This window comes from Ranitomeya imitator, chromosome 2 (assembly GCF_032444005.1).
Source record: "Ranitomeya imitator isolate aRanImi1 chromosome 2, aRanImi1.pri, whole genome shotgun sequence".
Taxonomy (NCBI): Eukaryota; Metazoa; Chordata; class Amphibia; order Anura; family Dendrobatidae; genus Ranitomeya; species Ranitomeya imitator.
This window is the reverse complement of record NC_091283.1, coordinates 217,509,364-217,532,394: the sequence shown is the minus strand read 5'-3', so window position 1 is coordinate 217,532,394 and position 23,031 is coordinate 217,509,364. Positions and strand designations below refer to the sequence as shown.

Sequence of the window (23,031 nt, the reverse complement as noted above, 5' to 3'; positions counted from 1 at the left end):
ATAAATTATCTGGAGCTCCCATGCTCTTTAGACTGCTGATATCGGTGGGTTTGGCCTATAATAGTCTTCACATGCCTGCAGGATATCAACACTCCCCTGTCATTTATAATAATCTCCGGAGGCAGATTCTCAGGGAGATCTATGTCCGGCCCAGAGATCTTAACAGCTCATTTGCATATAAGAAAAACGTGGATTTCTCTGGAATAAGACATCGGATCCCAGATATCAAGGTGTCCTGTTCTTCAGCTTCCAATGACCTGCGTGCCCCTATAGATGGATCAGGAGTAATGATCCTACTGACGGATCCCCTTTAACAACTGTAATGCAAATTTCCCTCCAATTTACATCTCTATGTGTCATTCATCAATATAAATACTGAAACCAATTTTTTGGTGTATATTGCAGCATGGCTAAAGGGTGTGTAGTCGACGGGAGGTATGTGCCACATAAGTGCCTTGTTGCTGTAATGTAGCCCGGAGTATTTCTTTCTTGCACATAACCTTGTATATATATATGTGTTTCAGGACCTGTGGTGATGTCAGACCACATGGCTAATCATGTGATGGGTTACTGGGTGTGGTTAGCTCTATATAAAACTGGCTAATGCTTTACAGAGCAGATATGTGAGGAGGTGAAAACCTCCTGAGTGTGTCAAGGCTCCAGGACTGAGCCAGTAGGACTGGACACTTGTTTTTTCCTTTTCCTGAGCCAAAGGCTATTTGCTTTCTGTTATTTCGCCATGTGGTTTATGATGCAATAAACCCTGTGAACTTTTCAAGGAACGTGCCTCCTGAGTCTCAGCCGTCGCACCCGAGTGAGTGAAATCCCTACAATTGGTGGAGAATGCGGGCAGCGTTCCCAGCGGAGACGAAGAGTCTGTTTTTGGATGTCCTGGGTCAAGTCTGTTGTAAGCCAGCAAGCATTGCCGGGGAAAATGGAGGACCTGCTGAAACACTTGCTTCAGTCGCAGCAAGAGAGCAACAGGCTGTTGTTGCAGCAGATTCAACAGAACCAGCAGGAGCAACGGCAGCAGATGCAACAGAACCAGCAGGAGCAACGGCAGCAGATGCAACAGAACCAGTAGGAGCAACGGCAGCAGATGCAGCTTCTGGCAACCGCCATCCAGGGCAAGACGAGCGCCCCAACCCCAGGTCTGGCTGATGACACCAACGTCCGGAAGACGGTAAGACGCGCATTGCAAAAAATTACTCACGGGGATGATGTTGAGGCCTTCCTGACGGTGTTTGAGAGGGTCGCTGAGAGGGAAAAACTTCCACCAGAGCAGTGGGCAGAGGTACTGGCGCCATACCTGACGGAAGAATACCAGAAGGCGTACTATAATTTGACCTTGCAGGATGCCAAAGAGTATCACAAATTGAGAGCCGAGATTCTCGCACGTTTGGGGGTGACACTGTCTGTCAGGGCACAGCGAGTTCACTGCTGGGCCTATCACCGGGACAAACCACCTCGTTCCCAAATGTTTGATCTGTTGCACCTGGTCCAGAAATGGCTGCAGCCAGAGTCATCTACACCTGCACAGATGGTAGAACGGGTGATGATGGATCGGTTTGTCCATTCCCTCTCGAGACCTATACAGTCTTGGGTTGCCCAGGGTGATCCCCAGAATGCCGACGAGCTGATCGGACTGGTTGAGAGATACCAAGGGTTGGAAGGCTCCTTCGGGAGGCAGCCCATGCCGTACTGGGGGTCCCAGAAGGGAGCTGAGTCCCAAAAAGGGGTGGTGCGTCCAAGGTCACAAAGGGCGGGGGAGGTGGTGCCCAAGGTCCCTACGGGTGATATTATTTGTTGGAGGTGCCACGGGCCAGGACATATAGCTGCCCGTTGTTCCCAGACCACTGAGCAGATGGACTGCAGCATGGGACGCCGTTCTTCATACTATGCGTATCCAGCCTGCAGTGTGAACTCTCCGCCCAACGAGGGACCTCAAGCGTGTCCCGTAAAGGTGAACGGTTGAGCAGTAACGGCACTGTTAGACTCGGGGAGCCTAGTGACCCTGGTGAGGGCCACTTTTCCTCTTCACCTGCTCCCGGGAAAGAAGGTCGGAGTGCGGTGCATACATGGTGATGCAAAGGACTACCCTATGGCCAGTGTGGACATTGAAACGGCATGTGGCACGGAGTCCCACATAGTCGGCGTCATTCAGGACTTGTTGCACCCTATAATTATTGGCCGGGATTTCTGTTTGTTTTGGGATTTGTGGGGGAAAGGTTCTGAGCTCCCTAGCAAGAGTAGGGAACCAATGAACCCTGGAAGGGTGTCGCCACACCCAGAGTCAGACAGGTTTCCTTTTTGTGTTCTGGTTGGGGATGAGGAGGAAGTGTCCCCTGCATCTGATATTCTGGAGTTAGAGGTATTCGGTGAAAATGTTGGGACTGCCCAACATAGGGACCCCACTCTGAGGGAAGCCTTTAATAATGTCACAGTTATTGACGGGGTGGTACAGGAGTCGGGGGCAGACACAAGATTTCCCCATTTTTTGATGAGTGGGGAGTTGTTGTACCGGGTCACGAAAATAAGGGAGGAGTTGGTAGAGCAGTTGGTAGTGCCGGGTCCGTATAGACGGAAAGTGTTGGACATGGCCCATTCACACATCTTGGGTGGACACCTAGGGGTGGAAAAAACGCAGGAACGGGTTGTGCAGAGGTTCTATTGGCCTGGGTGTCACTGGGAAATAGTGAACTATTGCAGATCCTGCCCTACATGTCAGCTAACTGCTCCTACTCCTCATTTCTGGAACCCCCTTGTGCCACTGCCCATTATTGAGGTACCGTTCGAGAGAATTGCCATGGACTTGGTCGGTTCCTTAGTTAAATCAGCTCGGGGCCATCAGTATATATTAGTCATCCTGGACTATGCCACACGCTATCCTGAGGCAATTCCCTTGAGAAATTCTTCCTCGAAGAGTATAGCCCGCGAGTTGGTCCATGTGTTTTCCCGGACAGGTCTGCCGAAGGAGATCCTGACTGACCAGGGGACACCTTTCATGAGCAAGGTGATGAGGGAGTTATGCAAAGCCCTGAAAATCTCCCAGTTGAGGCCTTGGTGTACCATCCCCAGTCAGATGGCCTTGTTGAGAGATTTAACAAGACACTGAAGAGCATGCTGAGAAAAGCTATAGAGAAAGACGGTAGAGACTGGGATTGTCTCTTACCCTATTTGATGTTTTCCATTCGTGAAGTTCCACAGGCCTCAACAGGGTTCTCACTGTTTGAGCTTCTATATGGCCGACATCCACGAGGACTCCTGGATATAGCCAAGGAAACCTGGGAAGCCGAAGTCATGCCCCACAGAAGCGTCATTGAGCATGTGGCCCTGATGAAGCAGAGGATTGCAAAGGTGATGCCTATCGTGAAAGAACACCTTCTCCAAGCACAAGAAGCTCAGGCCAGGGTCTACAACCGGTCTGCAAGAGTGAGGCAGTTCAATCCGGGAGACCGAGTTCTTGTGTTAGTTCCAACGATGGAAAGCAAGTTCTTGGCCAAATGGCAAGGGCCATATGAGGTTGTCGAGAAACTTGGTGAGGTAAATTATAAAATTCACCAACCAGGAAGACGGAAACCATTCCAAGTTTACCATGTCAACCTCATCAAGCCATGGCAAGATAGAGAGCCGACAGTAACTCCGTCGTTGTTAAAGGGACACTGTCACCTGAATTTGGAGGGAACAATCTTCAGCTATGGAGGCAGGGTTTGAGGGTTTTTGATTCACCCTTTCCTTACCCGCTGGCTGCATGCTGGCTGCAATATTGGATTGAAGTTCATTCTCTGCCCTCCGTAGTACATGCCTGCACAAGACAATCTTGCTTTGCACAGGCGTGTACTACGGAGGACAGAGAATGAACTTCAATCCAATATTGCAGCTAGCATGCAGCCAGCGGGTAAGGAAAGGGTGAATCAAAAACCCAAAAACCCCGCCTCCATGGCTGAAGATTGTTCCCTCCAAATTCAGGTGACAGTGTCCCTTTAAGCAACCCAGAAGGTGAGGTTGGAGCGGTTACTAAAGCAGAGACGCTATCGAAGACCCAGAAACAGCAGTGCCGGGAGTTACTCCAGAAAAACAGGGACCTGTTTTCAGAATTGCCAGGATACACGAAAGTCATAGAGCACGAGGTCCTAACAGAGCCACATGTGCGGGTGAATGTGAAACCTTATCGTATTCCTGAGGCTCGTCGAGAAGTTATCTCCAAGGAAGTGGAGCGTATGTTGAGGCTTGGAGTCATTGAGGAATCCAAGAGCGGTTGGTCGAGCCCAATTGTCCTGGTCCCAAAACCTGATGGAGAGTGGAGGTTTTGCAACGACTATCGGAACTTGAATGAGGTCTCCAAGTTTGACGCCTATCCCATGCCCCGCGTTGATGAGCTCATCGAAAGGTTTGGGCACGCCAGATATATATCCACCTTGGATTTGACAAAGGGGTATTGGCAGATCCCCATGGCACAGGAAGCCAAGGAGAAGACGGCCTTTTCGACACCTGATGGATGCTTCCAGTATGTCCGGATGCCGTTTGGCCTACAGGGAGCTCCGGCGACCTTCCAGAGGGCTATGGATAGAGTCCTTGCACCCCATAAGGCCTACGCTGCTGCGTACCTAGATGATATCGTCATCTTTAGCCCGGACTGGGAGAGTCATCTGGAGAAAGTCCAAGCGGTGTTTGATGCTATAAGAGAGGCCGGATTTACAATAAACCCGAAGAAGTGTGCCTTGGGTAAAGAAGAAGCTAAGTACCTTGGATACATAGTGGGTCATGGAGAAATAAAACCTTAAATCAGTAAAGTGGAGGCAATTCAAACATGGCCAAAACCAGTTTCCAAGAAGCAAGTTAAAGCCTTCCTGGGAATCGTGGGATATTATAGGAGGTTCATCTCAAACTTCGCCACGATGGCTGCGCCTCTGACTGACCTGCTAAAAGGGACAAAATCAGTAATGGTTAAGTGGTCCGAAGAAACAGAGTCAGCCTTCCAAGAAATGAAAGAGGCTTTATGTAAGCAACCCGTTCTGATGGCCCCAAACTTCAAGAAAGAGTTTATTCTTCAGACAGATGCCTCAGATGTTGGGGTGGGAGCAGTCCTTTCCCAAGAACTACATGGGGAGGAGCATCCTGTTCTCTATCTGAGTAGGAAGCTGTCCTCGTCTGAAAAGAACTACTCAGTCGTTGACAAGGAGTGCTTGGCCATAAAATGGGCAGTGGACACATTACGGTACTATCTGCTGGTACGTAAATTTAGACTGATATCCGACCATGCCCCACTTAGGTGGATGAGGGAAACGAAGGGTAGAAATGCTAGAGTCACCCGTTGGTTCTTAGCCCTGCAGGACTTCAGTTTCCATGTGGAACATAGGGCCGGAAAGCTGCACGGTAATGCGGATGCCCTATCAAGAATCCCTTGTTTAGTGGGGGAAAGTGCCAAGCCCCACGGCTTTAGGCAGAGGGGGGAGGTATGTAGCATGGCTAAAGGGTGTGTAGTCGACGGGAGGTATGTGCCACATAAGTGCCTTGTTGCTGTAATGTAGCCCGGAGTATTTTTTTCTTGCACATAACCTTGTATATATATGTGTTTCAGGACCTGTGGTGATGTCAGACCACATGGCTAATCATGTGATGGGTTACTGGGTGTGGTTAGCTCTATATAAGACTGGCTAATGCTTTACACAGCAGATATGTGAGGAGGTGAAACCCTCCTGAGTGTGTCAAGGCTCCAGGAGTGAGCCAGTAGGACTGGACACTTGTTTTTTCCTTTTCCTGAGCCAAAGGCTATTTGCTTTCTGTTATTTCGCCATGTGGTTTATGATGCAATAAACCCTGTGAACTTTTCAAGGAATGTGCCTCCTGAGTCTCAGCCGTCGCACCCGAGTGAGTGAAATCCCTATAATATTTATATCACATGCAAAGTCTGTTAATAACAGTATGGTAGTTATACACCAGGAGGCACTTGTCAGATTAATCCCCCAGCTAGAACCCTCTCTGTGGTTTTTCCACACTTTTCTCAAGTACACAGCAGTAACATCTCCTCTCTAGGCCCCAATTCATGGAGACCGGACATTGTCATGTCAGTCTTGATGAAGGGGTGGGGGAGAGCCAGGCACATGAGTCAGACTCTTACTCCAATCAGGGACTGGAGTAAGATTTCTGGGGTAAAGAATCATCATGAATAAGACAAACCCATTTCACATGTAAAGCGCCATGGAATAAATGGCGCTATAAAAATGTATAATAATAATAATAATCATCTTCTAACAGAGCTTCACCCATATTGGTGGAGCTGGGAGAAACTGAAAAAACGCCAAAAGTCACAAAACATTTTCAGAGTTTTCATTGCAATTAATGCCAAAATTCTATAGTAATCGCTTTGATGAATCAGGGTCTATGGGTCCAGGGTATCGTACAGGTTATTTCACGCGCTTAATAGAGAAAACTATTGGATCTTTCTTCTCGCTACCTTCATGGGCAGAATGTCCTTTTGTTCCACTGAATTGTAGAGAGTACTCTATTTGCTATGCAAGTGTAATATTTTGTTCTCCTGTGAATTGTTTTTGCGTTTTGAACCTACAGATGTGCATGTGATGATTAATGGGTGCACCTAAGCCCTATTATGTGAAAGTGACAGTCATCCTCTAATGGGGTGAATTTTATGAATTCTTTACGAACGTTTTGGAATTTTTTTGACTGCTGAAAGCGATATTGGATTTTGTACTTTCTCTGTTTGTCAAGCACTCCCTGGAATTAGCCTAGATGTGACCTCCTGCAAATTTACCTGTTATAATCTATTAGAATTTGCATTTACCACTTTTAATCTAACAAATTGTTTGTTCTTTTTAAATGTCTCCAGAACTTTCTGATGGTGCAACTAATGTTGGGGAATAAAACTATGTGTGTTACATTGATCTTATTGATAGGACACTTACGTGTCAGTCACTTCGACGTCAAGAACAGACTGCACCGGCAGATAGCCCCGCTGCGGATGTCGACTGAAGTAATGACGGGTCCTAAATTTATTCTTTAAAGTGGTCGCAAAATCTCTCATCTTCTCTCCTGAAGTTGTCTGAAAAAAAAAAGAGTAATGTGCGGAATTAAATAAATTAACAAGAGAACGTACATACAGTAATGTTATTTACACTGGACTTTGTTCACGATCCCGTATATCAGTGATTAAATCTGATAAGACACAAATCATCAGCTCCACAGTGCATTATTACTCGGGGGGTAGTCGGGTACTACAGAATAAAACTGTGGTTACAGATCAGGGGCATAGCTGGACAGAGGTTTGGTAAGGGCTGCCCCCGAGGATTGGGTGACAGGCAAGACACTACTTTTCACACACTTTTATATTTTTAGGGCATCTTATATTTTGACACAAATACATTTTCAACTAGTTTTTTTTCAACGGAGATATAGTGTATATATATATATGTACATATATATATATATAAGTATATTTGTGTGGGGAAATCATAGTTTGTGGGGGGATTATACTGCATGGGGGCCCTGTGGGGGAATTATACTACGTGGGGGAACGGGGGGGGGAATTATAATGCATGGGGGCACTGTGGGGGAATAATACTATGTGGGGGCACTGTGAGGGAATTATACTACATGGGGGCACTGTGGGGGAATTATACTATGTGGGGGCACTGTGAGGGAATTATACTACATGGGGGAATGGGGGGGGGGAATTATACTACATGGGGGAATTATACTACGTGGGAGCACTGTGGGAGAAATATACGATGTGGGGGCACTGTGAGGGAATTATACTACATGGGGGCACTGTGGGGGAATTATACTACGTGGAGGACTGTGGGGAAATTATACTATGTGGGGGCACTGTGAGGGAATTATACTACGTGGGGCACTGTGAGGGAATTATACTACATGGGGGCACTGTGAGGGAATTATACTACATCGGGGAACTGTGGGGGAATTATACTACATGCGGGAATTATACTACGTGGGAGCACTGTGGGAGAATTATACTATGTGGGGGAACTGAGAGGGAATTATACCACATGGGGCACTGTGGTGGAATTATACTACGTGGGGGGACTGTGGGGAAATTATACTATGTGCGGGCACTGTGAGGGAATTATACTACGTGGGGGCACTGTGGGGGAATTATACTACGTGGGGGGACTGTGGGAAAATTATACTATGTGGGGGCACTGTGAGGGAATTATACTATGTGGGGGCACTGTGAGGGAATTATACTATGTGGGGGAACTGGGGGGGAATTGTACTACGTGGGGGCACTGTGGGGGAATTATACTATGTGGGGGACTGTGGGGAAATTATACCATGTGGGGGCACTGTAAGGGAATTATACTATGAGGGGGCACTGTGAGGGAATTATACTATGTGGGGGCACTGTGGGGGAATTATACTACGTGGGGGGACTGTGGGAAAATTATACTATGTTGGGGCACTGTGGGGGAATTATACTACGTGGGGGCACTGTGGGGGAATTATACTACGTGGGAGCACTGTGGGAGAATTATACTATGTGGGGGAACTGTGAGGGAATTATACTACATGGGGACACTGTGGGGAAATTATACTACGTGGGGGAACTGTGGGGGAATTATACTATGTGGGGGCACTGTGGGGGAATTATACTATGTGGCGGAACTGTGAGGGAATTATACTACGTGGAGGGCATTGTGGTGGAATTATACTACATCGGGGAACTGTGGGGGAATTATACTACATGGGGGCACTGTTTGGGGAGTTATACTATGTGGGGGCACTGTGGGAGAGTTATACTATGTGGGGGGACTGTGGGGGCTTTAATGCTATACTGCTTCGTTTCCTTGTATGATGTTGATCAATTACAAGCAGGCAACAACACTCAAAGGAACAGAGAACATGAATGGAGTGGCAGTGCTCTTTTATTATTATTATTACGGTATTTATTTATTCATAAAGCGCCATTGATTCCATGGTGCTGTACATGAGAAGGGGTTGCATACATACAGTAATACAAATATAAATTACAGTGAATCAACTGACAATGACAGACCAGTGCAGAGGGGAGAGGGCCCTGCCCTTGTGGGCTTACAGTCCACAGGGTAATGGGACAGGATACAGTGGGGTGGGGTGGTTACGACAGCTCTGGTGTTGGTGAAGAAGCAGTAGGGTCAGTGCAGACTGTAGCTTTCTTGAACAGATGTGTTTCCAGGGTCCGTCTGAAAGTTCCAAGTGTGGCAGATAATCGGATGTTTGGGGCACAGAATTCCAGAGGATGGGGATACTAGAGAGACATTATGGAGGCAATTGGGTGAGGAACGTATAAGTGTGGAGGAAAGAAGAAGGTCTTGTGTTGGGGGATATCAGGGAGTTCGTTTGGCGATATGCGGAGGACACAGATTATGGACGGTTTGTAGGGCAATGTTAGTAGCTTGAACTGGATACAATGGGCAACTTGAAGCCAATGAAGGGATCTGCAGAGTCGAGAAGCGGAGGAGTAACGAGGCGAGAGATGGATTAGTTGGGCAGCAGAGTTAAGGACAAACTGGAGAGGTGCGAGAGTGTTAGCAGGGAGGACACAGAGAAGGATGTTGCAGTAGTCCATGTGGGAGACGATGGGGCAGAGCTCCAAAGAGCATTTCTGAGCTACAGTTCTAGGAATCAGTGGAGGTCCCAGTAGGCAGACCCCTCAGCAATTGGGAAGTTATCGGGATACCTTCTAAATTTGAAAATACCCCTTTATGCATTTGTTAAACATTCCTATTTACAGCTAGAGGCTGACCGAAGACTTACTAATGATGAGTCTCTTGCATTGTATACAGTGTAGACCAGGGGCTGCAAACAGGTCATGTTTTCAGGATTTCCTTGTACTGCACAGGTGATAATTTAATCACCTACACAAATAATGAGTTGGTGATTATCACCTGTGCAGTACAAGGAAATCCTGAAAACATGACCTGTTTGCAGCCCTCGAGGAATGCAGTTTGACACCCCTGGTGTAGACAATACTTTGTTAAACATGGCTCCCCAAACCGTCACTGATTGTGGAAACTTCACATTAGACCTCAAGCAGCTTGGATTGTGGCCTCTCCACTCTTCCTCCAGACTCTGGGACCTTGATTTCCAAGGTCTAATGTGAAGTTTCCACAATCAGTCATGGTTTGGGGAGCCATGTCATCTGCTGGTGTAGGTCCACTGTGTTTTATCAAGACCAAAGTCAGCGCAGCCGTCTACCAGGAGATTTTAGAGTACTTCATGTTTCCCTCTGCCGACAAGCTTTTCGGAGATGGGCATTTCATTCTCCAGCTTCATTGTCCAGCAGGACTTGGCACCTGTCCATACGGCCAAAAGTACCAATACCTGGTTTACAAACAAAAGTATCACACTGCTTGATTAGCCAGCAAACTCGCCTGACCTTAACCCCATAGAGAATCTACGGAGTATTATCAAGAGGAAGATGAGAGACACCAGGCCCAACAATGCAGACGAGCTGAAGGCTGCTATCAAAGCAACCTGGGCTTCCATAACCCCTCAGCAGTGCCACAGGCTGATCGTGATTATAAAATCCAATTCAAAGTACTTGTTCTCACCCACTAAGCTCTCCACAGTGCGGCACCCCCTTACATCTCCTCCTTCATTTCTGTCTATTGGCCTAGCCGATCGCTGCACTCTGTAAATGACTTTCGACTAACCTCTGCACTAATCCGTACCTCCCACTCCCGACTCCAAGACTTCTCCCGTGCTGCACCAATACTCTGGAATGCGCTACCCCAAGATATTAGGACCATCCAAAATTTGCACAGTTTTAGGCGCTCCCTCAAAACACATTTGTTCAGAGCGGCCTATCACGTTTCCTAATCAAAGTCATTTTAGGCTTGTGTGTGTGTAGCCCATTTACTATCTCCATCTATCCCCCACTCCCTGAAGATTGCTGGACCATCATTGTAAATACACCATTGTAAATACACACCTGTGCTTTGTATCTCCCCCACCTCATTGTAGATTGTAAGCTCTCACGAGCAGGGGCGGCTTATTGTGCTTTAATTATTGTATTTTTAACGTTGTTACTTATGACTGTTGTATTTGAAATTGTTAAACTGTAAAGCGCTGCGGAATATGTTGGCGCTATATATAAAGTAAGATTATTATTATTATAGCCTCCAAGCAGCGCCACATTGATGCAGTAACTGATGCAAAAGGAGCCCCGACCAAGTAGTGAGTGCATTTACTGAACATACATTTCAGTAGGCCAACATTTAGGATTTTAACCCCTTCATGACCCAGCCTATTTTGACCTTAAAGACCTTGCCGTTTTTTGCAATTCTGACCAGTGTCCCTTTATGAGGTAATAACTCAGGAACGCTTCAACGGATCCTAGCGGTTCTGAGATTGTTTTTTTGTGACATATTGGGCTTCATGTTAGTGGTAAATTTAGGTCAATAAATTCTGCGTTTATTTGTGATAAAAACGGAAATTTGGCGAAAATTTTGAAAATTTCGCAATTTTCACATTTTGAATTTTTATTCTGTTAAACCAGAGAGATATGTGACACAAAATAGTTAATAAATAACATTTCCCACATGTTTACTTTACATCAGCACAATTTTGGAAACCAAATTTTTTTTTGTTAGGAAGTTATATTTGTCATTTTTACAACGAAATTTACAAAACCATTTTTTTTAGGGACCACCTCACATTTGAAGTCAGTTTGAGGGGTCTATATGGCTGAAAATACCCAAAAGTGACACCATTCTAAAAACTGCACCCCTCAAGGTACTCAAAACCACATTCAAGAAGTTTATTAACCCTTCAGGTGCTTCACAGCAGCAGAAGCAACATGGAAGGAAAAAATGAACATTTAACTTTTTAGTCACAAAAATTATCTTTTAGCAACAATTTTTTTATTTTCCCAATGGTAAAAGGAGAAACTGAACCACGAAAGTTGTTGTCCAATTTGTCCTGAGTACGCTGATACCTCATATGTGGGGGTAAACCACTGTTTGGGCGCACGGCAGGGCTTGGAAGGGAAGGAGCGCCATTTGACTTTTTGAATCAAAAATTGGCTCCACTCTTTAGCGGACACCATGTCACGTTTGGAGAGCACCCGTGTGCCTAAAAATTGGAGCTCCCCCACAAGTGACCCCATTTTGGAAACTAGACGCCCCAAGGAACTTATCTAGATGCATAGTGAGCACTTTGAACCCCCAGGTGCTTCACAAATTGATCCGTAAAAATGAAAAAGTACTTTTTTTTTCACAAAAAAATTCTTTTAGCCTCAATTTTTTCATTTTCACATGGGCAACAGGATAAAATGGATCCTAAAATGTGTTGGGCAATTTTTCCTGAGTACGCCGATACCTCATATGTGGGGGTAAACCACTGTTTGGGCACATGGTAAGGCTCGGAAGGGAAGGAGCGCCATTTGACTTTTTGAATGAAAAATTATTTCCATCGTTAGCGGACACCATGTCGCGTTTGGATAGCTCCTGTGTGCCTAAACATTGGCGCTCCCCCACAAGTGACCCCATTTTGGAAACTAGACCCCCCAAGGAACTTATTTAGATGCCTAGTGAGCACTTTAAACCCTCAGGTGCTTCACAAATTGATCTGTAAAAATGAAAAAGTACTTTTTTTTCACAAAAAAATTCTTTTCGCCTCAATTTTTTCATTTTCACATGGCCAGTAGGATAAAATGGATCATAAAATTTGTTGGGCAATTTCTCCCGAGTACGCCGATACCTCATATGTGGGGGTAAACCACTGTTTGGGCACACGGCAGGGCTCGGAAGGGAAGGCGCGCCATTTGACTTTTTGAATGGAAAATTAGCTCCAATTGTTAGCGGACACCATGTCGCGTTTGGAGAGCCCCTGTGTGCCTAAACATTGGAGCTACCCCACAAGTGACCCCATTTTGGAAACTAGACCCCCCAAGGAACTTATCTAGATGCATATTGAGCACTTTAAACCCCCACGTGCTTCACAGAAGTTTATAACGCAGAGCCATGAAAATAAAAAATAATTTTTCTTTCCTCAAAAATGATTTTTTAGCCTGGAATTTCCTATTTCGCCAAGGATAATAGGAGAAATTGGACCCCAAATATTGTTGTCCAGGTTGTCCTGAGTACGCTGATACCCCATATGTGGGGGTAAACCACTGTTTGGGCGCACGACAGGGCTCGGAAGGGATGGCACGCCATTTGGCTTTTTAAATGGAAAATTAGCTCCAATCATTAGCGGACACCATGTCACGTTTGGAGAGCCCCTGTGTGCCTAAACATTGGAGATCCCCCAGAAATGACCCCATTTTGGAAACTAGACCCCCAAAGGAACTAATCTAGATGTGTGGTGAGGACTTTGAACCCCCAAGTGCTTCACAGAAGTTTATAACGCAGAGCCATGAAAATAAAAAAAAAAAATTATTTTCTCAAAAATGATCTTTTAGCCTGCAATTTTTTATTTTCCCAAGGGTAACAGGAGAAATTTGACCCCAAAAGTTGTTGTCCAGTTTCTCCTGAGTACGCTGATACCCCATATGTGGGGGTAAATCACTGTTTGGGCACATGCCGGGGCTCGGAAATGAAGTAGTGATGTTTTGAAATGCAGACTTTGATGGAATGCTCTGTGGGCGTCACATTGCGTTTGCAGAGCCCCTGATGTGGCTTAACAGTAGAAACCCCCCACAAGTGACCCCATTTTGGAAACTAGACCCCCAAAGGAACTTATCTAGATGTGTGGTGAGCACTTTGAACCCCCAAGTGCTTCATAGAAGTTTATAATGCAGAGCCGTGAAAATAATAAATACGTTTTCTTTCCTCAAATATAATTATTTAGCCCAGAATTTTTTATTTTCCCAAGGGTTACAGGAGAAATTGGACCCCATAAGTTGTTGTCCAGTTTCTCCTGAGTACGCTGATACCCCATATGTGGGGGTAAACCACTGTTTGGGCACATGCCGAGGCTCGGAAGTGAAGTAGTGACGTTTTGAAATGCAGACTTTGATGGAATGCTCTGTGGGCATCACGTTGCGTTTGCAGAGCCCCTGATGTGGCTTAACAGTAGAAACGCCCCACAAGTGACCCCATTTTGGAAACTAGACCCCGAAAGGAACTTATCTAGATGTGTGGTGAGCACTTTGAACCCCAAAGTGCTTCATAGAAGTTTATAATGCAGAGCCGTGAAAATAATAAATACGTTTTCTTTCCTCAAAAATAATTATTTAGCCCAGAATTTTTTAATTTTCCCAAGGGTAACAGGAGAAATTGGACCCCAATATTTGTTGTCCAGTTTCTCCTGAGTACGCTGATACCCCATGTGTGGGGGTAAACCACTGTTTGGGCACACGTCGGGGCTCAGAAGGGAAGTAGTGACTTTTGAAATGCAGACTTTGATGGAATGGTCTGCGGGCGTCACATTGCGTTTGCAGAGCCCCTGGGGTGCCTAAACAGTAGAAACCCCCCACAAGTGACCACATTTTAGAAACTAGACCCCCCAAGGAACTTATCTAGATATGTGGTGAGCACTTTGAACCCCCAAGTGCTTCACAGACGTTTACAACGCAGAGCCGTGAAAATAAAAAATCATTTTTCTTTCCTCAAAAATGATGTTTTAGCAAGCATTTTTTTATTTTCACAAGGGTAACAGGAGAAATTGGACCCCAGTAATTGTTGCGCAGTTTATCCTGAGTACACTGATACCCCATATGTGGGGGTAAACCACTGTTTGGGCACACGTCAGGGCTCGGAAGTGAGGGAGCACCATTTGACTTTTTGAATACGAGATTGGCTGGAATCAATGGTGGCGCCATGTTGCGTTTGGAGACCCCTGATGTGCCTAAACAGTGGTAACCCCTCAATTCTACCTCCAACACTAACCCCAACACACCCCTAACCCTAATCCCAACTGTAGCCATAACCCTAATCACAACCCTAACCACAACCCTAATTCCAACCCTAACCCTAAGGCTATGTGCCCACGTTGCGGATTCGTGTGAGATATTTCCGCACCATTTTTGAAAAATCCGGGTAAAAGGCACTGCGTTTTACCTGCGGATTTTCCGCGGATTTCCAGTGTTTTTAGTGCGGATTTCACCTGCGGATTCCTATTGAGGAACAGGTGTAAAACGCCGCGGAATCCGCACAAAGAATTGACATGCTGCGGAAAATACAACGCAGCGTTTCCGCGCGGTATTTTCTGCACCATGGGCACAGCGGATTTGGTTTTTCATATGTTTACATGGTACTGTAAACCTGATGGAACACTGCTGCGAATCCGCAGCCAAATCCGCACCGTGTGCACATAGCCTAATTCTAAAGGTATGTGCACACTGCGGAAAACGCTGCAGATCCGCAGCAGTTTCCCATGAGTTTACAGTTCAATGTAAACCTATGGGAAACAAAAATCGCTGTACACATGCTGCGGAAAAACTGCACGGAAACGCAGCGGTTTACATTCCGCAGCATGTCACTTCTTTGTGCGGATTCCGCAGCGGTTTTACAACTGCTCAAATAGAAAATCGCAATTGTAAAACCGCAGTGAAATGCGCAGAAAAAAACGCGGTAAATCCGCCATAAATCCGCAGCGGTTTAGCACTGCGGATTTATCAAATCCGCAGCGGAAAAATCCGCAGAGGACCAGAATACGTGTGCACATACCCTAGCCCTAACCCTAGCCCTAACCCTAGCCCTACCCCTAACCCTACCCCTAACCCTAACCCTACCCCTAACCCTATTCTAACATTAGTGGGAAAAAAAAATGTCTTTATTTTTTTATTGTCCCTACCTATGGGGGTGACAAAGGGGGGGGGGGGGGTCATTTATTATTTTTTTTATTTTGATCACTGAGATATAATCTATCTCAGTGATCAAAATGCACTTTGGAACGAATCTGCCGGCCGGCAGATTCGGCGGGCGCACTGCGTATGCGCCCGCCATTTTGGAAGATGGCGGCGCCCAGGGAGAAGACGGACGGGACCCCGGCAGGATCGGTAAGTATGATGGGGTGGGGGGGACCACGGGGGGGGGGATCGGAGCACGGGGGGGGGGGGAATCGGAGCGCGGCAGGCGTGGAACGGAGCACGGGGGGCGTGGAACGGAGCACGGGGGGGCTGGAACGGAGCACGGGGGGTGGAACGGAGCACGGGGGGGGGGTGGATCGGAATGCTGGGGGTGTGATTGGAGCACGGGGGGGTGATTGGAGCACGGGGGGAGCGGACAAGAGCACGGGGGGGAGCGGAGCACTGGATGGAGGGGAGCCGGAGCAGTGTACCGGCCAGATCGGGGGGCTGGGGGGGCGATCGGTGGGGTGGGGGCACATTAGTATTTCCAGCCATGGCCGATGATATTTCAGCATCGGCCATGGCTGGATTGTAATATTTCACCCGTTATAATAGGTGAAATATTACAAATCGCTCTGATTGGCAGTTTCACTTTCAACAGCCAATCAGAGCGATCGTAGCCACGAGGGGGTGAAGCCACCCCCCCTGGGCTAAACTACCACTCCCCCTGTCCCTGCAGATCGGGTGAAATGGGAGTTAACCCTTTCACCGGATCTGCAGGGACGCGATCTTTCCATGACGCCACATAGGCGTCATGGGTCGGATTGGCACCGACTTTCATGACGCCTACGTGGCGTCATGGGTCGGGAAGGGGTTAAAATCATTATTTCAAGCTGATGTTATAAAGTATTCTAATTTACTGAGATAATGACTTTGAGGTTTTCATTGGCTGTAAGCCATAATCATCAACATTAACAGAAATAAACACGTGAAATAGATCACTCTGTTTGTAATGACTCTAAAGAATATATGAGTTTCACCTTTTGTATTTGAAGAACTGAAATAAATGAACTTTTTGATGATATTCTAATTTTGTGAGAAGCACCTATATATGTAAATATCTATGAAAACATAAACTGGTCATACCGGTGTGAAATATTCCATGATTGGATAATGGAGTTTGTTTCCTTTCCCGGCCTGTCCGGTTAAGAAGCAGGACTGGCATATATCCACGCCAAACTCTTTTAAGCTGCGATATCTAGAAAACCATAAATGGGTCAGTTAATAAGAGTCATTCAATGCTTAAAGCGTAACTAAACATATATATATATATAATTTTGTCCCGCGTGGAAAGTTCTAAAACAGCAAATAATTTTATTAGGAGTTTAGCTTTCATTCTAAAAAGAAATAGCATGTAGGTAGTTTCCAATCCCGGCTTTTCCCCAATCTATTTTCCTGCCTTTAGCTGCAGTAATAACAGAGAGTAATCATTTGGAGTACAGGTGATAGCAGTGATGGGTCAGCTCTGCCCCAGGGTCTCAGTAGCTCTGGAGATAAGAACTCAGAGGAGGAAGCAGAGGCCGTCCCATCACTGCCATCACCAGTACTCCAATGATAACACTGCAACTGAAGGCAACAAAATAGTCTGGGGAAAAGCAGGGGTTTGGAAGCCGACTACATGCAATTTTTTTTACAGGAATAAAAACAAAATTCCATAGTAAAGTGATTTCTTAAGTTTCATAACTTGTGTAACGCCGGCATCTCTACATGGTTTTCCCCCTCTCCCCGGCTTGGACACTGACATGTTCACCACCACTGCCGCTCTGCTGTGCCTGCTGCTCCCGCTGCAGCTCCCAGAACCTGTGCACGCCTCGCAGGTCTCCTGGCAAAGTGTTTGGGGCATACATACTCCCAGCTTCTTAAAGGGGCAGTGACCACACTCCAGGAGTGTCCCTAGCATATTGCTGGGAGGCATCATGTATTTAAGGTACCTTTGCCTGTAGGGAGGTGCCTGATCAACTTTAGCTTCTACCTTATCTTTTAACCTGTTCCTGTCTCACCGGACACTCCGAGTCCGTACCTGCATTCCTGACCCTTGAGGTCAGTCGCTACAGTGCTGGGGATTGCCCTGGAGTGGCACCTGGTGGCTACCTGCAGCTCAAGCCTAACACATCGGGGTTTCTAGTGAAACCCAGGTAGCAGCTTAGTTACATCCCTCCAGGGTAGCCCGGCCCCATGGCGCCCACCATCATGACAACTTTCAAAGCTGAACAAATTCTTAACAATTGTGTTGCTTGATATAATCAGTTACGACCAGCCATCTTCTGCACTGAGGGCATTTCATGATCACATATACAAACCTAAATCCCTTAATTGGACACTGTTTACAGATGGAGCACTTCGTCTGGTGCTTCACAGTCTCCACTAACGTCACTCGATGTAACACCGGGAGCCATACTAAGGACTGTGGCTCCAGACTTCCCCATTCCAGAAATTGAGACAACTCCAGAAATGATGTTCCATCTCCCTTTTAAAACAATTTTTAAAAAAACCACATTCGTTTTCGAAATCAGATTCCAAAGTAAAATGAAAATAAAAAAATATATAAACAAATGCATCAAAATAGGAATTGCAGAAATCTAAAACAATGCAAAATACATAAAAAGTTTAATTCTTGTGACAATCAAGAAAACTGACTAATGAAAATAAAGGAACATCCAGAACATCTAGAAAAAAGCAGTTTGGGTTTTTCGCTGTGAGAGGGATTGTTATTGATTTACACTGAGATATGGTGATCATTAATTTATTAAACTTGGGGTCAGCTCTGCAAAGAAAGGATAAAAAAAAATATATGAGACGATGTTTCTTAAAATGTTATGTATGCTTGTTTTTAAAGAGGTGTATAAGGGGGAATGTTTCTTCTTGTGGAGGGTGCCAAGCTGATGTAAGGAGACTTATAGGCCATGCAATGCTCCCTTGGGAATTTAAATATGCAAATAGCCTCTTCAGAGTGGAATATAGGACTTGAACTCGAGCCACTTATTGGATGTAGCAATCCTAAAAGTCAATATCGACATTAATGGTTTCAGTACTAAAACAATTAAGCAGCCCCATAATGACGCCAAATTACATTTTCATGACCTTTAATCGTTTTTCTCTTATTTCACACTACATTCATTGCTCTCTTTCCTGTGGTCGTTTTCGTAAAGCGCAGAACTGACTAATAGGTCTTTCTTGTTTTTATTTTACAAGGAGTAAATGAATTAAACATAAAGGAAAAAAAAAGAATTACGGTAACCGTGTAATAAAATGTCTGTACACCTACAAATCGAAAGCAGCTCTTGACACTGGGTTCGACGTTACTTCCTCCAAATGCCGCGACCTCCCCTAGCTGTCGGGGGATCTGGATGGCCTCGTGCAGTAGAAGGCCAAGCTGCCGCTGATCACAAGTTCCTTCAGCTCCCGCTACTTGTGAAAACAAATCTGAGAAAGACAAACATTGTATTAGAGAAACAAGAGTGACAGTGAGCAAAGCATTGGGGTTATATCTAACAGCAGGAGACAAGTGTGGGCATAAAACTATGGTCGTTTTGTTGAGAAGTAGATGATTGGTAATTCTGAGTAACTGGTGTGGAATCTCACAGACTTAGGCCCTCTTCACATGTCCTGGTGATGACAAACCAGTACTGAGAAAGTCTCACAGTGCAGAGTGAAATTCTCCTGGTGAACTGCGGTGAACTCACCTCTGCACTGTGAGACTTTCTCACCGAGATCACCGCAGTTCAGCCTGGCTGGGAATGCAGCCTGAGTGACCGTCAGTAACCTCGATGACGTCACCGGCAGTCACTAGAGATGGGTGAACCCGAACAGTAAAGCTCAGCGTCCGTACCAATCACCTACTGTTCGGGCATGGACACCAAACACAGACTTCACCAGGAAGTCAAACATCTGATTGGTGGTAAAATCATCCCCGCCAGTTAGAATGCTGCGGTTCTCACGCTGTCAAATGACAGAATGAGCCCTCAGCTGTGATCAGAGGTATAAAATTTACCTCCGGCCATTGTTGACAGCGATGGGACTACTGCTCCCGCCAGCCGTTGCCTGCTGCCGCTAATAACAGTGGGAGCAGGAGAGGCTGATGGGAGTATTCATCAGCAGGCGCCTGCACTTTAAATAAATAATTTAATTAAAAAAACGCGTGGGGACCCCTCTCTTTTTGATAACCCCTCTCTTCTTGATAACCTCTCTCTTCTTGATAACCAGCCTTCCTAACGCTGACAGATGAGGGTGGCAGCCCCCAGCTGTGAGTTTTGCCTGGCTGGTTATCAAAAACACAGGGGAACCCTGTTATTAACGGCAGTAGGCATCGGCTGATGGGAGCAGTAGTCCCATCAGTCCTCACCAATGACCGGAGGTAAACTTTATACCTCTGATCACAGCTGCCGGTTCATGCTGTCATTTGGCAGTATGGGAACCGCGTCTGTCTGAGCTGTGACTGTCTGATCAGAAGCGGTGTTTGCCGCACTCTCATGTACATGACACTGCAAGAAACACTAGGTATTCGGGCAGCCAAACCTGAACAGTAACACAGACTTACTGGGGAAGTCAGTGTTCGGCGTCAAACAAACAGTAGGTGTTCGGTATGGATGCCGAACTTTACATTTCAGGTTCGCCCATCTCTAGTTACTTGCTCAGTATCTTGCTGTAGTTTCAATACAATCAGTGTTTTATCAGCAGGAGATTATCATTAGATGACTAGGTGTCACGTGCCAGGCAGTCCAGCTAATTTGTATAATCCCGTCCCCACCAATGATTGGCTGCTTGCTGAAAGTGTACACAGAATACTGCCAATCAGTGTTGGGGGCGGGATTATACACAGCTCACCATTCTGACCTCTGCTATATCTACAGCAGAGAAAACAGGGATAAAAACAGCAGAAAGCAGCACTGTAAGTGACACATCACTGGAATCAGGGTCTCTGCCCCTACATCATGCTGACAAATTATCTTTAAATGCTGCTTAAAATATCACAGCAAATTTGTGCGAGGTAAATTAACAATTCAACAAAATCAAATGAATAATTTCCACTTTTATATTTCTGAGGAATACGGAATCTTGCAGTATTAGCATGGACCCACTGCTCAGCTACATGCAAAAAAAACCCTGACCCTAGTAAAAAAAATGTACTTTTCCTTCTATGTAATATTAATTTGGCTAGCTTGTTTAATGAATGATGAAATTAAACCTTTTTCTGCAAATTTTGAATCAAGTGCAATAGTACAACTCATTAGTACTCCTTCACAGGGGCCCACCGGTGGATTCTCCTGTCTTCCCGTGGGCCAGTCCGAGCACTTTAATGCAACTAATTGTACCTTTTCATGGCTAAATAAAAGGACCATGACAATTCAGAAGCTTTTGAGACTACTCAGGTCACTCCAAAAGGAAAAGAATGGCCTGAAAACTGTCGGTTTATAACCATTGTGGTGTGTTTACATGATGGATTTTGGGGCAGAAAGTTCTGCAACTGTCCCATTACGCTGAAACAACCCCAATCAGATGAACTAAACTTCTAACTTAAATTTCTGCAACAAAATCTACATCATATCTTTTATTTCACATAGAAATAAAGCCTCATTCAGACTTCCGTTTTTCAGATACGTGTTCCGCCCGCGGTTTCCATGGATAGAACACGTTAACGTCTATGGTGCTATTCACACGTCGGCGGTTTTTTGTGATACCGGCTCTACCTACTTTTACGAATAGAATGCAGCACACAATCCACTGGACATAGACAAAAATGAAAATCTGCGGGTAAAGCAGTATAATAATGCAGTACAATACTTACACTGTAGTTTTCCTTTCACATCACAATCACATAAACACACTATTCCAGCCTTAAAGGAAAGGGCTCGTATTCTTCCAACGCGAGCACTGGAATAATGAAAGGAGACAGCCTTATCAGATTTCACTTTTACTAATAACATTAATCATCTTCATTTAAAGGTAATCCGTCAGCATGTTTTAGATATGTAATCCAAGAGTAGCAAGAGACCCTGATTTCAGGCTGAGTTTTACAGTTCAAAAAAAAAAAATCAGACGTAGATTATCACTACAGGACAAGCGGCCTCGTGCCCCCTAGTCAACTGCTCTGTGTAGCCCCGCCCCCACCACTAAGGTGCACAAAAAAGCAGCCAATCAGTGGTGTGGGCGGGGTTACACACAGCTCAGCATTTGAGCTCTGCTAGATCTGCAGAAGAGAAAACTGTGATTGCATTAAAATGAAAGCATACAGGGCAGTAAGTGACACATCGCTGGAATCAGGATCTCAGCCTCTACATCATGCTGCTATCAGATTACATAGCAAAGCCTGCTGACAGATTCCCTGTAAAACCAATTAATTCAGATCCTTTCAATTTGGGAAATGCATCTAATAAAAAGTCAGGGACTCTACTAATGGAAGAACAGTGGTTCTCTGACCCCATGTCATGGTACCATTTGCCAGGTAGCCGATTGCTTAGTTGTTTGTATGACTCCCATCGAGTATAGAAAGCAGAGCTCCTCCTTAACAATCTGCTCTTAAAGGGATCCTGTCGGCTGATACATGCTGCCCAAACCGTGGGTCACAGCCATGTACAGTATGTCTTTCTCTGAAATGCTGCGGTGTTTCACAGAAAACTAGACATTTAATAGCCGCAGTCATATAGGCGGGTCCCCAGCGGCTTCCTCCCACCCGCTGACACTGACTGACAAGCTTAGGTACACGTAGTTTTGCAAAGTATCCTCCAAAACATGGTCACGCCGGTAATATTAACACCAGCTTTTTTACATATAGAGTTTTCCTATCTTTATTGTAAGAATTCTATCCTCACTTTGTTTCCTCTACTGACATCATGAGCATCGACAGACGGGATCTGCAATCTCCGGACTGTTCAGGAAGCAGAAAACAATGTCGCTGAGTGGGATTCAAGATAGATTGAGTATTGTGCAAAAGTGTTCGGCAGGTGTGGAAAAATGCTGGAGAGTGAGGCTATGTGCGGAACAGGAATTTCTGCTGCGGATTCTGCATCTCTTGGCAGAAAACGCAGGTGCGGATTTGACGCGTTTTTTGTGCGGATTTCTATAATGGAATGGGTACGAAAACGCTGCAGATCCGCAAAAAAGAAGTGACATGCTACTTCTTTTAATCCGCAGAGTTTCCGCGCAGAATTTTCCGCACCATGTGCACAGCGCTTTTTTTTTCTCATTGATTTACATTGTACTGTAAATCACTTGCGGATCTG

General features: G+C 45.6%; 1 protein-coding gene across 6 annotated transcripts in view; it reads right to left on the bottom strand.

Annotated features, from left to right (window-relative positions):
• The window catches only part of DRP2 (dystrophin related protein 2), a 193,165-nt gene that overhangs the window by 57,140 nt on the left and 112,994 nt on the right, over positions 1-23,031 (bottom strand). For all 6 annotated transcript variants that reach the window (XM_069748587.1, XM_069748592.1, XM_069748590.1 and 3 more), the window contains 5 exons: positions 21,597-21,682; positions 19,077-19,234; positions 18,112-18,278; positions 16,898-17,009; positions 6,924-7,060 (listed from right to left, as the gene is read on the bottom strand). In XM_069748587.1, the coding sequence (XP_069604688.1) occupies positions 6,924-7,060; positions 16,898-17,009; positions 18,112-18,278; positions 19,077-19,234; positions 21,597-21,682 (660 nt within the window). The remainder of the gene's footprint in view (positions 1-6,923; positions 7,061-16,897; positions 17,010-18,111; positions 18,279-19,076; positions 19,235-21,596; positions 21,683-23,031) is intronic.